This window comes from Ixodes scapularis, unplaced genomic scaffold (genome assembly GCF_016920785.2).
Source record: "Ixodes scapularis isolate PalLabHiFi unplaced genomic scaffold, ASM1692078v2 PGA_scaffold10__122_contigs__length_95168666, whole genome shotgun sequence".
Classification (NCBI taxonomy): domain Eukaryota; kingdom Metazoa; phylum Arthropoda; class Arachnida; order Ixodida; family Ixodidae; genus Ixodes; species Ixodes scapularis.
Genome location: NW_024609836.1, coordinates 90,356,791 through 90,374,133, shown reverse-complemented (window position 1 = coordinate 90,374,133; position 17,343 = coordinate 90,356,791). Strand labels below are relative to the sequence as shown.

Sequence of the window (17,343 nt, the reverse complement as noted above, 5' to 3'; positions counted from 1 at the left end):
TCCAATCAAGCCGGCGTAATCTTTTTTTCTTTTTTTTTTTTGAAAGCGCTCAATCATTTTGACATTTTTTCAAAACAGCCCTATGCTGCCGGGAAGTTTGTCTGCTCCTTGCAAAGTGAGACCCTCGCGTCACACCACTGAGCTCCGATCGGACGGGTGGACCGCCCACCGTGTCTACCAATCACAGAGAGCAGGTTCATCCACTCCTTGCGCAGAGTGACTATAGTCCGTTGCAACTCAAGAAGGTAGGGCGAGGGTAAGACGGGCTGGGGAGGAGGAAGCAGACGAAATGCTAAAGAGAAAGGAGGTTTCCCCCTCTCTTCTCCAGCATTCCGTCTGCTTCCTCCTTTCCAGCCAGTCTTACCCTCGCCCTACCTTCTTGAGTTGCAACAAACTATAGCTACGGCCACTGCACCCTCCGCTTGCTACTATGAACCGCCGTTCCCGGGTGGTGGAAACCACGCGGGAAAATGGCGGGTCTCTTCCTCTAGATTTATAACGTGGAGTCCGTCTTGTCGCTCACCTGTGTGTGCAGTGGGGGCCACCAGAGGGGGCAGAGAGGTGCACGCCTGTCGAGGGCCCCGGTCGCACGGGGAGCCCCCGGTCCGGCCGGGGGGGCTGCGCGCCATCCGCGCCGGCACGGGTGGAGGCACTGGCGACGGACGCTCCTGTTCCCGCAGAAACGCACCATCACCGACGATCGACAAAAGCAAATGTTGCTCGATCCCACAGATACTACAAGAACGCGCAGAACACACATATTTCTCCTGACATAAAGAATTAATTATCGCTATTCGTTAATACTTATTTATTTATTAATTTAGCTGAAACCAGTAGGCCCCGCAGCGTGCTAAACTAAACAACATTATTGAGTCAAATTATTATTGCTGTAATTCGTTATAATTCTACGTAAATTATCCAACTATATTAAAAGTTGATTCAATGCTTTGACCTTTTGTGTACCCTGAGCATGCGCGTGCGGCCAAAGTGTGGCAAAAGGCACGGAGCACGTGCAGGAAGTCAAGCGTTTAGAGGCGAAGCCCTGCTGTTCTCGCTGCATCAGCAACTGTAGCTGTTCTACTGTCTTGGAAACTTCTAGGATCCGAACGAACATTGCTGTTTCTGATTCTGGTGTCGTGCATCTGGTACCCTTGCCTAGTGTAGCTCAGGGGCAAATCCAAGGGGGGGCGACGGGGGCGGCCGCCCCCCCCCCCCCCCCCCAAACAAAATCGACCCCCTCCCCTCCCTCTTTCTCGGAGGGCAATTTGACATGGGTGGACCCCCTGGTGCACAAGAAAGAATGGGAGAACAGTATCCTTACAAATTTTCCGCCCCCCCCCCCCCCGCCCCCCCCGCCCCCGCCCCCCCCGCCCCCCCCCCCCCCCCCCCCCCCCAAAACGGAGTTCTGGATCCGCCCCTGGTATCGCTTCTCCGTCAGCTGAGGCTGCCACATACAGTGGCCATATACAGTAGACACATGAATTATCGGAAGACTGAATTATCATAAATTCATCTAAATATGCAGCAAGATAAATTATGATTCGTTACATGGGTCATTCTAGCAAAGATGAAACGTTTAGGTTTGTGAAAAGTTAACTTGGTGACATTGACTTTTGTTTACTATCTTATGTTGATCAACAGGTAATTCGTTTGTTATTTTTGTAGAAAAGACAGCCAAGCTCCCAGATACTCGTTTCTACCATTAACAACAAATATTGTAGAATATACTCAAGATAAAATTAGCGATAGTTATTTTAAGGCTTTATTTTCTTTTTTTGGTGCTTATCAAATGCACTGCTTTTATTTTGCAATAACATACATAAAACATATAAACTCAAATTTTGTGTCTAGATTAGAAAATATTCTTGAGAGGAATGTTTCTTTTGCAAAAGGGGAGCGGAAGAACAACATTCATGCTTTTGCATTCACAACTCATAAGATGTGCTCAGGTGTCCTTGGACTTTTGATGAACAGTTTAGTACCGTTACAGAAACCGAAAAATAAATTTATCACGTAAAAAGTATACAGTAAAAACATTTTCAGCGTACCCAAGCATTTTAGTTGATGCAAATGCAAAAGGGAGATCTACATTTTTTTTTTAGTTGATGCAAATGATTTGTGTTGTAATTTACTTGCGACATGACTGGCCGTTAGGCCACTGACCGTTTTAGGAACGACTGTTATACAGCTGACGATTCTGGCAAACTTATTTTTTTATAAAGATACTCACATTTCAATTACCACATAAAAGATCTGTTACACCACTGACACATCAAAACGGTATGCATTTGTTTCTATTTATTCATAAGCTAATAAAATTTCAGGGTTTTGCCCAGGGTAAATGGCTCTTGCAAGACTTTTCTGAAAATTTTGCAAACAGTCTGCATAGTTTCAAAATAAATAAGGTTTGCAAAATTTTTTTAATAAGTTTGTACATCTTACATTATAGTACCGCTCACATTCAGGTCGGTCGCACTAGTTTCTTTTAATGCGAAAGCATCACCGTAAAATACCGGGGAAGCGCCCACTTTGTTCAAGCGCCCACTATTTACATTTCCCAAACTTGGGAATTCTGCAAATCGTACGTTAAGCACCTGATTTGACCAGACAAGCGTCCATGTCTAGATTATCCCAGTTTTCAGTGAAAGTTGGGTGGGCGCTCCTCCGGTATTTTATGGTAACTGTCTCGTGGAGCGAGCCGACGTCATCGGTTTGAAGCGCGAAAACAGTGCCTAGTTTCCCTGATCCCAAAGATCCCATTAGCTGGCGCGCGGCAACAAGGCTCCCATTGGCCGCTGCGCGCGTCAGTTTTAACGACTGCCGCCAGATGGCGCTCCATGTCCGTGCAGCCTAAAGCCCCTTTATCCTGGAAAAAGTGGTGCCATTCATTGTTGTTAACATGCTCGAGACACGTGCCGCGCGCCACTTCTGAGAAGAACATGGCATCTAAAATCTAGCTCAGGGCTGCGCTGTGCCGCCATGATCTTCACAAAGGTTGCACGCTGCACGTGCCTCGTGCATCAATGCACCTTGCGCTACTTTTGAAACATGAAGCGGCTTTAGTGTAGCCTAGAGTTCCTGTATGGGCTCCCTACGGGAGTCAGAGTTGCGCGTTCATCCCCGTAGCGCCGTCTTTCCTGCTCCTCACGTGACTGAATTCGGTGAATAGCGGCACCGCACAATTGAGGCGCGCGGCATGCTCCAAAGCAGGGGAATGTACGCCGGGGTGCGGGCAATGTCTACTTTCCAGCGCGGCATTTGATCCGGCTCCTCAAGTGATCGGATCTTGGCGAATAGTGGCGCGGTGGCAAGTGAAAAACAGACGCGCAACTCTGGATCCCGTAGGGAGCCTGTACAGGAACTCTAGTGCCGCCAGCGCGCCAATAAAACTAACTGCCGCAACCCCATGCCACTACGGGCCCCGCGCCGATTAAAACGGACACGTTGGCGCGTGCTCGGAGGCTTCTGCTCGTCTCGCCGCCGACGAACATACTGTCGCCTTTATCATCCACGTCGTCAGAGGGGCTTCTATGCTTTCGCATTCACAACTCATAAGAAGTGCTCAGGTGTACCTCGAGCTTTTTCTTTCTTAAAGTTCGTAAGAATATGGATACTTTAGCAACACTGGACACTGAGATCAGATAAATTAGATCTGACGTTGGTGCGCGATTTTTTAAATCAAGCTTGTAAAAGTTTACTACGCTAAAACAAAAGTTCACACCTTTGAAACTTGTGTGGCAGTTAGCAGACACAAAACAAATGCTAAGATTACACATAGGACGCAATCTAAACTCAATCTTTTTTTTAAAAGCAGTCTTAATTATGATAACTTGCAAATATTTGTTTTTAGGACCCCCTGATGCTATGCTAAACAAACAATATTTTAGGAATGACGGAAGGAGTTTGAAAGTTACTTGGCAGTCACAGTAATGATTAATTTTCGCGAGATTGACCTTTATGGATGGCTATGCATACAAAGTGGGTATTTGATGATTTCCTCTACAAAGACCTACTGATCATACGTAGCTATGCCACGCATGAAACATTAATAAAATGTATGGACTGTTTAGATAGTGCATGACGCCTCGAAGCAGAATTAGGTTTGTTCATATGTCAAGGAAAGTTGTCTATTGTGGACTATGAGCCCCGCTGAGCTTGTCTTACGAGCCCCGGTGCACTGCGGAAAGGCAACATCTGTGGAATTAAGTTCCATAGGTGCTGCTTTTCTGCACTGCACCGGTGCTTGGTAAAAAGGGAGCTCAATGGGGCCGCAAAAACGAAAGGTAGATGCACAAAAATGCGGTTTGGATTTAGCGGCTTATAAATACATTGAAAACATGGCTGGACGACCAAAATCGAAATTTGTTTTGAATTAACCGGACTAAGTGATTTGTCCGCTGAGTTGTTCCATTGTCCGCGTCCAATCTTTTACGCGTCAGACATCATTCGTGACTTACCAAGGATTTTTATTATGTTTTTGGGGATTATGCCATATTTTTTGGAAGCCTAAAATGCTACTACCACCCCTAAACTGTACAACGAATAAGAAAAGCGTTGACAAGCGTTCAGTAGCAACACCCAGTCACTCTTTTCATTATGCGCATATTCAATCGGTAATTTGTTGATTGGGTTTGGGTTTTGCACCACACATTGGTATCCAATTAAAATCAAAGTAATTGCACCTCATAATCACACATTCCCCTTCCGGGTTTGGGACCACATCACACTTAGATCAAACGATCAAGTACGCCACCAACAGAAACACTGCGAGGTAACACCCGCTTCCTTACTACAGAAACATGAGCATCGCTGAGTCGCCCTACAGGGGCAACGAAAGAAGCATCGCTCACCTCAGATGAGGTGTCGCACACCCTCTGGGATTGGTTGGCACTTCTGAACTGGAGATCATTCCTACGAGGGTTCGAGAAAAAACAATTTGTTACCCACATCTCGCACTCTTCACAGTTCGTTGTGAAAGGCTTCTCAAATAAAACAACACAAAACACACTACCTCTGTCACTATACTGCAGGAACGTTAAAGCACCCCTCAGATCTTTTACGAAATGTTTTAAGTCACTTTCTCCGATGTACTCGGAAAGAAACGCTTACGTATCGTGAAAACCATAAAATGAGAAAAAAAGAAAGGAATGAAAAACAACATGCAGGTTGTAGCGACGGCTCGGCTGCATGTGAGTCTGTCACTGCTCAGAAGAGCGAAGTCGGGATGGAAAATGTCTAGTGTCCGACTTGGTGTTGCGGTAACCTTATGCCGAAAAATGATTGGTCCAGTTCACGCCGCTCCACCTCAACAGCTTCTTCTTAACGTAAAACATTATTTCGCTAGGTGTTCGGCATTTCGTGAAACTCAAAGGGAAGCCCGGATAAAAGCGTGGCCGCGACGCTCCACACTGATTGGCTTCGAGTGGAAGGGAAGAGGCCATCGCGGTAAAAAACAAGTGTTTGCACGAGGAGGGAATCGAACCCAGACCGTTTAGATTATTAAGTGAGCGTCTTTCCAGCGTTTCACGACACATCGCCGTGAGTTGAGGTGCCATTTGGCGGGCAAGCCCTGCGGGGCATCCGCTCTGCATCCGGCGGATGGCAACTTGACACCTTGTCGCACGTTTTTCAAACTTGGGTTAGGGCTGGCATTTTCAGTCCAGGAATTGCTGTTGAGTGTACATGCCACGCGCTATGCCAGTCGCAAAACTAGCCGATGGAAGAGTGCCGAGAGTGTAGAGGGTGTCTAGCAAATTATTATTTTGAAATTCCCTGACTTTTCCAGGTTTTCCCTGACAATTTCAGGAGAAATTCCCTGACGTCTGTAGAGGTGGTTAAATATAATAAGACCATAACAACACAAGGCTTTGAGGATTGAGCACAGTGAGGATCATTTTGCACGGGCTTAGTCTAACTTGCATATTCCGAAATATTTGGGTTCGTCCAGTCCGGATTAAACGAGCACGTTCTTGCCGCCGACATCTTCAGTGAAGAGGCCACTTCCGGAAACACAATGAAAACACGACGCTCAACCATACATGTCAATAACCGAATGGCAGCATGGCGAATTGCCGCCAGATGCACACTTTCGGATACTTTCGGCTTAATGCTAAAATTGGATTGGGGTCATCTGTTACTAAATCTAGAAGCTCTTACTGAATCTAGCCTAGTGTCGTGCCCTCATACCAAACCAATCCAAGGCTTGGACTGGATTTGTCGGCTGTTCCCTTTGCATCGGGTAGCACGCTGTACATTGGGTGAGCAAAGCCCGCGCTCCGCTATAAGCAGAATTTAGAGTAGACTCTCATTAATTCAAACTCTAGGAGGTCACAGATTTTAGTTTGAATTATCAGAAATTCATCTAAATATGATACCAGACAACATTATGATTTGTTACATGGATAGCTACACATACAAAGCAGATTTCTGCCACTTTCCTCTTCATAGGCCTAACTATAAGCAAGTACAGGCATAATACATGTGACAGTTGGTAGTGGGTCATCTTTTTCTTCATCATCATCTTCACTCTCACCGCTGCGCTGTGCCGGCATTACTTCCTGTACTATGTTCTTTAATGAGTCATCACGACACACACACATCGTTGTCAGGACTAGCATATCCCGCCAGCTCGGTGTTCACATTATGTGCTTCAAGGCCAGAAAGCATGACGCCATTCAGCTGGTCCTTATCCTCAATGTCGTCTTGGTCATCATTGCTAGTTTTGAAGCACATAATGTGAACGCCGTTTTCTGCTAATGTGTGCCCGCTTCAGCCGCGTTGAGTGTGCTTCTTTCCGAACACCGATGCACTGCGGAGAAGCAACACTCGCGAAAGCAAGCTTTGCGATAATTGCTTCTCTGCGGTGCACTGGTGCTCGAAAAGAAGCGCATTCAACGGGGCCGCGACAACAAAAAAGTATGAATTAAGTGGCTTATAAATACATTAAAAACATAGCGGGACAACCAAAATTTTCAAATTTGTTTGAATTAACCAAAAGTATGAAATATCCGAGTTTGAATTATCGCAAGCCTACTGTATTGCCCATTCTTCTGCCCCCAAGTCCTCAAGTCTTTGCTCAGGGCACTCGATGGCATTTCTGGCTCATTTTGCCTGTCTGGGCTCGCTTTTTGACAATATCCCTGACAATTCCCAGACTTTTCCAGGTAATTAAAATTTCTCTGACAATTCCCGGTCTTCCCGGTCGCTAGACACCCTGGTGTAGACGCCACATGTTCCATGTGCAACAAAATTGCTGAGCAATTTGCTACGCTTTTTTTGTTTTTGTTTGAAGTGCATTACATGCATTTAAAGTTACAAAGTTTTGTCAGCCAACGTAAAAGCAAATGAAGTACACCATATTCGTTCGAGCAGTGGGTGCATCGTTTATGAAAAATGCCTTTGCACACACCTTCCAACAGAGTGCCCAGATAGCCAGTCATCAATTCACAATTCATCAATCGAAAAAAAAAAAAGAAACCCAGCGAATGACGTGAAACGAACTACTTCGTTACGAAAACGACGCCACGTCTATACTACGACATTGCGCACGACGGTTTGCAGCCCAAGATTCAGCATGGACTGGTTTGTCCGAACTTGATGTTAGCTGCGTTTGGTGCCTAAAACACGGCGATTCGCCGCATCTTGGCTCTGCGGACCCGTAAATGCACAAGCCCCATTCAGAAACGGTCGAGCTACTAGTTGAGAAAACACAACCCGCTCGTAAATTAGTAAGCAAAGAAGATGCCTAAGGAACAAGTCAATCTTGAAACACCGTCCAAATGCGGCTGGCATATCGTGGGTAGGTATTTATCGCGGCCGTAATCGCCAATGGCCTAAGGAATGCATGGCGTGGCAAGTCCCATGCATCATGCACCTTATTGTCGTTCTGCACCCAATGAGATTACGGCGCTAGCCGATAGGAATGCTTAAGAGCAACTCGCGAAGTAAGATGTGTAAACACAATGAAGCGGTCAGCAGCTAGAGTTTGAGACACGTTTTCAGGGTAAAAACTCCAGGTAGCAATGAAGGTAGTGTACTTAAAAATACTTTTCAAAAAGATATTAAAGATATTAAAGACGTTGAGAGAAATTTGAGTAATGACAGACTTTAATGCACAAACGTTTCGAAAAGAGTCTTTCCTTCTTTGAGCGTGTACACCTGTGAGCAATATGAAGGTGAACAGCCCTCTTCTTGTTTTTGACGCTCCTGTAAGTTTTGGAACAAGCTCTGTTCCAGAAGAGGGCTAGAACGCAAACATTAGACCCCAAGCCACGTACCATTTGAGACGTTGAGAGTTAATATAGCTTTAGGGAGCTGCAAAACAGGCAAGAAACCAGGCAAGTTGTTCACCTTCATATTGCCAGCGGGTGTACAAGTGTTAAAAAGCATATGCAGAAGAAAAATACTATTTTTAAACAGATGGAAAACGGAAATAATAAAACAAATTTACAACACAATTTTTTTTTTTTTAGAGTTATATTTACAGCGCGGAACAAATTTGCAGTAGGTGCCCGCGGGAGGCCGCGGAAAAGTGGCCGTTATAGTCAGGTGACTGGCCGCTATGGCCACGTGGTGCTTGCGCTCTTTCGGGAGCTTAATATGGGCTCTAAAAGTTACTTATTCATCTTCGTTTGAAGTGCAACAAAAAAAAAATATTAATAAGTAACTTTTAAAGCCCTAAGGAAGCTCCCGAAAGAGCTCAAGCGCAACATGCTAGACCTGTGCGCCGGTCAGAAACTGACGCCGCACAGCGTTCCCTTCTGGCGCCGGCGTAGAGAAACGCTTCCAGCCGACGGCGTGCCACGCTCAGCGTGTGGCAGCGGCAGGGGGTCTTGGGGACTTCAGCGGCGGCGCTGAATGGTTCCGGCGTAACTTGCGGCAGTGGCAGCGCTGGCGGCGGCGGCGCAGCACGGCAGCACACAGGCCTACCACGTGACTAGTGGCAGCTCCCGCAGGCGCCAACTACTAGTTCGTTTAGCAAAGTAAATATAGCTCTAAATATTTTTTTTGTTCCATGTATATTCATTTTATGACATCCTTTTGCCATCCAGGCTATTAAAAAAAATGTTTTTTTCTTTGGCATATGTTTTCTAACAACTGGGTATTAAAGCCTATTGTAATTCGAATATCTCTAAACGTCTAGCAATCGAGGGGAAAGTAGGCGAGCTAATAATGTGTCCGAAGGCGGCTTCGAGACTCTGAAGAGCACGGAAACGCCGTTCGGTGACAGTGGAGCTTACAGAAAGACAGCAGGGAAACGACAGACACCGGATGCGAAGGATCATCGTCGTTGCCCGTTTATTTTTGTATGCTTATAAATGGCTACAGTCCCCAGCAGGATGAGGACGGCAGAGAGATCATTCAGTCGTTCTGCCTTTGGCGCGTGCTTTCTACCTTCGGCATCGCGTGCAGGACGTCGGGCGTTCGAAAGACCGGCCCTGCCGTCCTCGTCCTGTCAACGACTTTAACTGCCCGGGAAAGTCAGACGAGGCTACTCACCGTGCCCTGGCTTTGGCGTACGAGGGAACCTGCTGACCCACGGCCGACGCGTGTCCTCTCGGAGGCGACGGGACGCCGCCGCCCCCCAGCTCCGCCATTGCACCCTCGTAGTCCGACGCAAAGTAGCTGCAGTTCTGGAGGGGGCAGCCCCTGCGACACGCCCCACGGACGCGGAGTGTGAGTCTCGTGATCCCGCGTCACCCAACAAAAGAAGTAATTAAGCCCAACAAGAGCCAAGGAGAAAAGGGAATGCAAATGTCAAGGACATACTTCTCAAGAAAGAAGCACTAGCAAACAAAGTTCAATGCCCGTTTCATGCTTTACCAGTGCGGAAAGCTTATTCGGTTCACGAAGAAGTTAATACACAATCCGTTTAATCTTGTTGCAACCTTAACATGGAGCAGAGTTGACGCACAGAATAAGAATCGGCTTCTAGTCCGTTATGTCGATGGTACAAAACAAAATTTCGAGGATTTAGGTAGCAAATTGACGAAGTCATCTGAAATGTCTCACTAGGGGACTGAGGATCGGCTAACACACCCCGAGGATATTAAATGTGCAACCCATTCCTTAACTTTACAATGCCCCGACTGTGACAATCTTTCGTCAAATTCGACGACTGGGCATCCACAGTAGGCTGGCACTTGGCCTCGGGCTCGCCGAGACAGCATTGAACAGCCAATAAACCAACTGCACTATAGCGGCACCGTAGTGACTGACACGGTTCCACCTAAAACTCTCGAATTCACACTTTTTAATTTAAGACTAGAGGCAATATACCGTACAGGGTATTCAAACATTTTTCTAGAGAATTTGGGTTGACAAAAATATAAACAGATGACGGAGACCGACGACAGACGTAGACCTGCCACACCCGGAGGCAAGACGAACGTCGCTCACCTTCGGGGGCTGCCATCTTTGTGAGGTGGCACCACGGTGACGCTCACCATCACCGAGGTCTTCAGCAGGTCCACCATCTGGTCGTAGCTCAGGGTGGCCACCGCCACCTTGCAGATCTGGGACGACCACCACAAACACAAATTTAGAAGGCATCGCCATTTCCAAGCTCTCAAAAAACTTATTCACAGGCACTTTCACTTTGACGGAAATACATGCGCCACGAGCCTGCTACAGGATCTGAGAGTTTGCAGAGTGATTGTCAACAGCATGATTACAGTGCCTAGAACGCGTCATCAACCAGCACATTTACGCATCAAAAGTGGTCCCAAAGCGGCGACAAACGGACGTCGCAATCCTGGTGGTCTGTCGTCGAGGTCCCTGGAAAAAAGTACAAGGAAATGCGAACGCTGCCAGCATCATGGCATCTCAACTCTTGGCTGCCAAAGCTTCCGCGAACTGCAAAGCTGGAGAGTGAACTACTGCAGAAGGGTTCCGGAGCTACCCAATAGGTGGCATCAGCAGGCTCCCTTGTTGTAAGCGGTCACAAGCGGTTGCATTGCAACATGGTTGATCATTCTCGAACGCGAATGCATCGACGAGCCTTCGTATGCGGCAAGCCCCGACGGGCTTCTCTCCCGGGCGCATCGAAAGTTGTGCCCACCTCGAGCAGACGGCAGCCCCTGCGCAGTCCGGCCTCCCAGGCAAGGCCGTGGGGCTCCACCTCGGTGACCAGGCCCTCGTACTGGACGTGGAAGCCCAGCTGCCCCACCGTGTTGCGGCACAGCATCAACTCCTGCGTCTGCAAACGAGGAGAAACGGGCGGGCCATGTGTGTCGCCGGATCAGATGCACCGATTGCAACTGGGATTTTTGGAACGTATTCGCATCGGAGGAACCGTAGAATTCCGATGAAACGTGGCGAAGAGATGAATGGTGAAAAAATATAGAGCGAGAGATATACTATTTGGGGATGCGACAGCGAAATGTTCCCAGAAATGGGCAATAGACGGGGCAGGCGCCTGCTGTGAGCCACGCGACGAGGTTACCGATACCACAGATCGAGGACGCAACAAACTCGGGTTTCGTGGTGCTATAAACACGCAAGAATTCGCTACGCACTCGATCTGTCACTCCCGTGTCATGAGAACTGATACCGCAGATTACAGATGCAACAGATTCGTGTTTCACGGTGTGATAAACATGCGGGAACCGGATACAAACTCGCATGTCGCGAGAACTTATACCGGAGATCTCGCAAGTCACACGATTCCCGTCGGACATTGCGCCATGTTTGAGAATTGGGGCTGGGTGACGTTCCGGAATTTTTAACTTACGGACATTTTTGAGAACTAATTTACATTTAAATTACCTCCACTAGTTTTTGACCTAATGCCGTGAGGCGATAGAGCGACAAACACGGCATTACTCTGGCAGCTAGAACATCCGTGTAAGAGGGAGGGGGGCCTCTAGCCGGGCTTACCTCGCATGCCGACGTGACGCAGGCAAGCCTTGTCACAATCTCCTGCACCTCGTCAACATCCGAGTCCTTTGTTCGGAGGACGATGCACTCCCCCTGGTGGTAGAACAGCTTCAAGCTGCGGCGAAACAAAGCGCACGGGGAGCTTGGGAGAGGTGCCACAAACAAAAACCCCTATTTCCATCCGCTGCCTCAAAAACCCCTACAGTATAGACCACTTACAATGTAACCGCTTATAGTGTAGGACCGGGTATAACGCGGTTTTTTTAAACCACCGGTTCACCTCCCATAGAACTCCATGTAATTACATACCGCTTAAAATGCAGGCGCGCGAAGGGAAATACCGGTTATAGTGCGGTTTTTGGCACAGCCCGCCGACCGCGCCGACGACCGGAGCAGCGAGCTCGCTTTCCTGTGCGACACTAGATAACGGCGCTGACGGCGAGCCGCAAGCTGCACTCGCGGGGCAAGGAGGTTGCTCGAAAACGCGGGGAGAAGCAAAGAGAGAGGCTTCAGTTGCCATAGCGACGGAGGGACGCACGCACGAGTCGTTCACGTGCGTGCGTCCCTCCCCTCCGCCGCGTCGGAAACAAAGAAACAAACAACCGCAACGACAGACCAATCGCAGGTCGAGGAGAAGTGTTCGCGCGCGTTGCATGCCGGTCGCGGGCCGGCTGCTTCTATCGCTTCTATTCTGCAAACATGGCGTCGGTTGTGATCATTGTCGTAGACGGCGTGCATCTCATCGTTCTGCGTAAAAACGCTATCCTTGACTGTGAATTTTCGTTGTGTGTCGCTATGATAACCCAGCACGTACTAGAAGGGAAGATCCACCTACTCGTGCGGCGATGTCGTGGAGGCGCTCTCAAGACGGCAGAAACGCCCGTGTCGTCGTGTTTGTTTACTTCGACTACAGTGGTGATTTCTAAGCATTTGTGTCCTCGAACATCGCCCGGATTTCTTATTTGGCGCATTTCATGCGTGTGCTCAAATTCAAGGTATTACTGGCGCGTACCGTATGAAGGATGCGAATTTTCACGCGTTTTCATCTCCGGAGAAAAGTGATTAGGGTTAGCAATCCTGAACGCTCGCAACGTCCGTCCGCAACCCGCGGCGCCGTTAAAAGGCTGCGCCAGGCAAAAGCCGCTCATTTCTTTCAAAATGTGTCACACACTTGAGACAGAACTGTACTGGTCTGGTGAAATGAAGACTTTCCTCAAACTAAGCTTTATTTTTCATCTAACATAAAATAAATTCTCTTATAGAGGTAAGTTGTCTCATGGCATGTATTTTGGCCTGAAAAATTGATGTTTTGGTTATAGTGCGGTACCGCTTATAGTGCGGATTTTCGCGACTCCCGAGACATACGTTATATGCGGTCTACACTGTATGCGGTCTACACTGTATTTCCTTCCCATATCCTGCAAACCAGGCACGTAGCCAGGATTTTGTTTTGGGGGGAGAGGAGGTCATGACGAAATGCTGTATGAGGGGGAGGGGGGAGAGGAGGTCCCAGCAAAATTAAAGATTTCGGGGGGGGGGGGGGGGGGGCCGGGCCCCATGGCCCCCCCCCCCCCCCCCCCTGGCTACGCGCCTGCTGCAAACGGACTGCGGCGATACAACCCAGGCGATGCAATCTCTGCTCCACACAGACTACACGGAACCTCACTACATCGACATTTACCCACCAAATTTAGCGGAGGAATTTTCCCGCAAGGCTTAGCGTCGTAGTGAAAAATGCACGAAGCATTTCCTCGCCGAATTTGGGGGTGAAATTTTTTCGCTAGACGTCATGTGATACCATGATGACACAGGTGATTGTGATGTCACATGATGCCGTGGAATCGCGAGCCATGATGACCCATAAAACACATCCCGCGGATCTGCTGCGAAACCTCACCAACAACGGCTGCCATTGTAATACAGTCAAATCTCATTAATTAATTCAAACTCTCTTAATTCAAACTAACATGCAGGTCCCATCTTATGAGTCTCCACAGGAGGAAACTCCCGGTATATCAAACTTTGCTTTATTCAGACAAAGTTTCTGTCCCCCTCGAGTTTGAATTAACGAGATGCGACTGTACAGTAGAAAAAAGAGAGCTTCGAGGATTGGGCGCGGGTCTCCCACCTGCCTGTATGGGACGACCAGCCCAGCAGGGAGCCTGTCGGGCAGCCGAAGAGCGGCTCCCCGGTCATCTCATCCAGCAGCACCAGGGAGCTGATGGAGACGCCCAGCAGGCAGTCGCACACAGAGCCCTGGCCCTGGTCTTCGACCTGCAGAGAGAAAGAAACGAGGAATGTTGATCCTTCACGAAAGCGCAGCACAAGCAGAGAAAAGCCAACCAAAATCTCATTGTTACGGGACATAGAATCCACGTTACAGAACAAAGATATTCAGGCTCTGGTTTTGGGAGACTCCTTAGCTACTTCAGAAGTGCCGCCCCTCCCTCCTCTCGACAGTCTTGCAGCAAAGCCATTCAAATATTACACAGATAGGGAGACAGATGGGAATGACTGGTGCAAGGTATTGCATGGGTTCTCAATCTTGGTTCTTAGAGAGCTCCCCAGGGTATACCTAGGGGTTCCTGGGGGGGGGATTGGTGGCCGATTGGGCCAGCGCACACCAGTTCAGAGCACGTGGAGCGAAAGCTCGTGCTGCAGAACCTCCTGGGCTCAAACCCCACCACTGCCCGTTTCGATCTGGATGAGCATCGTACCGGCGTGGGGTCGTGTATCACTACTGCATGGTGCATGTTAAAGACCCCAGGCTAGTGGTTGTACTGCACTGGCTAAATTGCTCATCTACAGCTGGAATACAAGTCGCTCGTCGAAGCAGACAAGTTCTAGGCTTTATAAACATACACACACCCCAATTTTTACAGCAAAGCTGTTTATCGCTACGGTTCTGTGGATTTTTCGTGTGCGTGACCAAAATATCTAAGCTCACACAGCCGCACACACATGCCTTCCCCATATAAAACATTCAAAGTAAATAACCAAAACATGAGTTGATGAACGTGCGTGCAAGATGCCAATTGTTTTAGGCTTTTGCTTTAGAAGAGTTACTGCTGCAGACGCCGGCACGTGCGTGGAGTGGAACACCATTCCCCACATTCTCCTTGATGCTTGGGTAATTTTGCAATGGGTCTATTTCACTTCTCCTCTGCCGTCATAATGGGGAGGCCACGATGACCACCGATCAAGACAATAAATGTGTTTGTACCTTTGTACAAAATTCTGTGTCACGTCTGTGTCGTGCGCTAAACAGCATCACTGGCCATCCAACTTCACAAAGTAAAATAGCTCATGATTTCTTTCTTTTTTTTTTTTTGGGGGGGGGGGATGGTTTCTAGAGTACAGAGATGGTCTATTATTCCTATACCCAACTGTTTTCCCCGTTTAAGCCCTATCCTAGCATATCTGAGCCCCGAATGGATGCATAGCCCGTTCTGAAACATTGGCACAAGCTTACCTGCACCAACCACGAGATGGCACCTTTCACGAACGCCTCGGGAACGAAGCGTGGCCGGGGCCGCTCCTTTTTCCGCACCCCGAAGCTCAGCAACGCTGAAAGGTTAGCACAGGTGGTTGCGACCTCAGTCTCGAGTCAGTCCCGATTCACGGTCACTCAAAGAAGCAGCCAGACGCAAACTGAGCTCTCGGTGGGACCATGCTATACGTTAAAGTTCTCAGACAAGTGGTGTATGTACTCTTGAAAGTGGACGTATCATTTGCCTGAAGAGACGCGGGTTTTAAACGCGGGTTTTAAACGCAGGTTTTAAACGCGGGTTTTAAACCCGCATTCAGTGACGCGGGTTTTAAAACCGCATCACCACTGAAGTGGTGACGCGGGTTTTCAAAAATTTAACGGCAATGCATAGCAGCAGGATGAATTCAAGGATGCCACATTTTTTTCTGCAAAATTTGCTTCATCGTGGATTTTGGTTGTCTTTACTCGTAAACAATGATGCAAACTGTCAAAAGGCCTGGGCAGTACAAATTTACAGTCCTTTGCTATACCACTTCAACATGGGGTACAAGTGTATGCGGGGCAAAGTATTACACTTATAACCGGTGTTCCCAAAAATATTAAATTTTTGAAAAGCAGGAAAGAAACATTTTAAAATATTCCTACTATTTAAACATAAAAAGTGTAAGATATTTTAATGTGTCTCGTTATACATGTTAAGTATTGAAATCATGGCTTATAAGAAACATAGTGTACCTATCACGCCCATTGAAGTATCATCAAAGGCATTGGCAACAACTCTGTGAAACTTGCTTAACTTATCGCTACAGTTATTACAAGAGCACGCAATCGCACCGAACAGGTTATCTGCCATATCACGAAGGGCGATTCCGAAGAAATGACAATTACATCCAATATTTCAGCCTCGAAGCACTTTCCAAAACGCAGTAGTTTTCTGAAAACGTAGTTCAGCTTCGTACCCTCCGAGCTAGCATACGACGTTGCAATTTTAGGTTTCCCACAGCACAAACATAAGGTCAGAGACCAACCGCGCTTAAAAATGTCAGTTTTTTGCCTCGAGACCAACACTCTTATGGTTAGCCATGCCGCACGTCTGAGACACGTTGCAGAAAAGCTGACATTTCTAAGTAAGCAACAGCGCGTGCAACAAAATTTTAAGCAACAACACGCATAACAAAACGAGCAACTCGAATGTGACCGATGAAACGACCCCCAGAGACGAGCCGACAGGTGGCGTCACTCACAGAACTTGGCGCCGGAGTCGAGGGTGGTGCTGGTCGAGTAGTTGCTCGCTAGATCCTTGAGATACTCTTGCCTCGTCCGCTGGGCCATGGTGGCAAACTTCTCCGACCGATGGGCCGCATTCTCTGCGTTGATCACTGCATGGCCCAGCAAAAGACGTGCATGCACGTCACACCCGAAGGAACTCGTTCGTAGTCGCAGACGGGACGCAGACGACAGGGCACCTCTTTCGAATGATCATGCTTTGTCCCTCACAGTCATGCTTCTTCTGCATGGGTTGTGGTGACATCAGAATGCCAAGCTCCGATTGGCTCTGATTGAAGGATAAGGATAGCGGGTAGACCTCAAAGCAAGCTGCCTTGAGGGCTACCCACTATCTTATTATTCTGGAATTCGTCACTTTCTAGATATGGTGTTACGAGACCCCGGGGTCGTTTTGCCAAGTGGGAGCACAGAAATCATGTCCCGCCTTTTCGTCGGCACATTAGCAAAAGCAGGCCACAACTGGCAACACTGGTACTGCCGCGCGTGAGGCACAGCTGGCAGCGCACGCGGAGGAACCGGGCTTGAACCCCGCAAAGCCCGATTCTCTCTTTTATCAATCTTGGCTCTTCCGGAAAGTTGTAGCCCATTCAGGTTCAGAATGTTTCCGAACGTACCGGGTGCATGTAAGCAACGGGAACCCGCTGCCTTCGGCACGGTCGCTCTTCCGTTGCCATCGCGGGACGTGCGAC

The 17,343-nt window shown here is 48.2% G+C and overlaps 1 protein-coding gene across 1 annotated transcript in view; it reads right to left on the bottom strand.

The window, feature by feature from the left end:
- LOC8036972 (signal-induced proliferation-associated 1-like protein 2) overlaps nt 1-17,343 on the bottom strand; it is a 55,544-nt gene that overhangs the window by 11,674 nt on the left and 26,527 nt on the right. The window contains exons 11-19 of the mRNA XM_029976201.4: nt 16,612-16,746; nt 15,350-15,444; nt 14,006-14,151; nt 11,878-11,992; nt 11,060-11,197; nt 10,399-10,514; nt 9,499-9,648; nt 4,851-4,911; nt 524-668 (exon numbers count right to left, since the gene is read on the bottom strand). Coding sequence (XP_029832061.2) covers nt 524-668; nt 4,851-4,911; nt 9,499-9,648; nt 10,399-10,514; nt 11,060-11,197; nt 11,878-11,992; nt 14,006-14,151; nt 15,350-15,444; nt 16,612-16,746 — 1,101 coding nt within the window. The remainder of the gene's footprint in view (nt 1-523; nt 669-4,850; nt 4,912-9,498; nt 9,649-10,398; nt 10,515-11,059; nt 11,198-11,877; nt 11,993-14,005; nt 14,152-15,349; nt 15,445-16,611; nt 16,747-17,343) is intronic.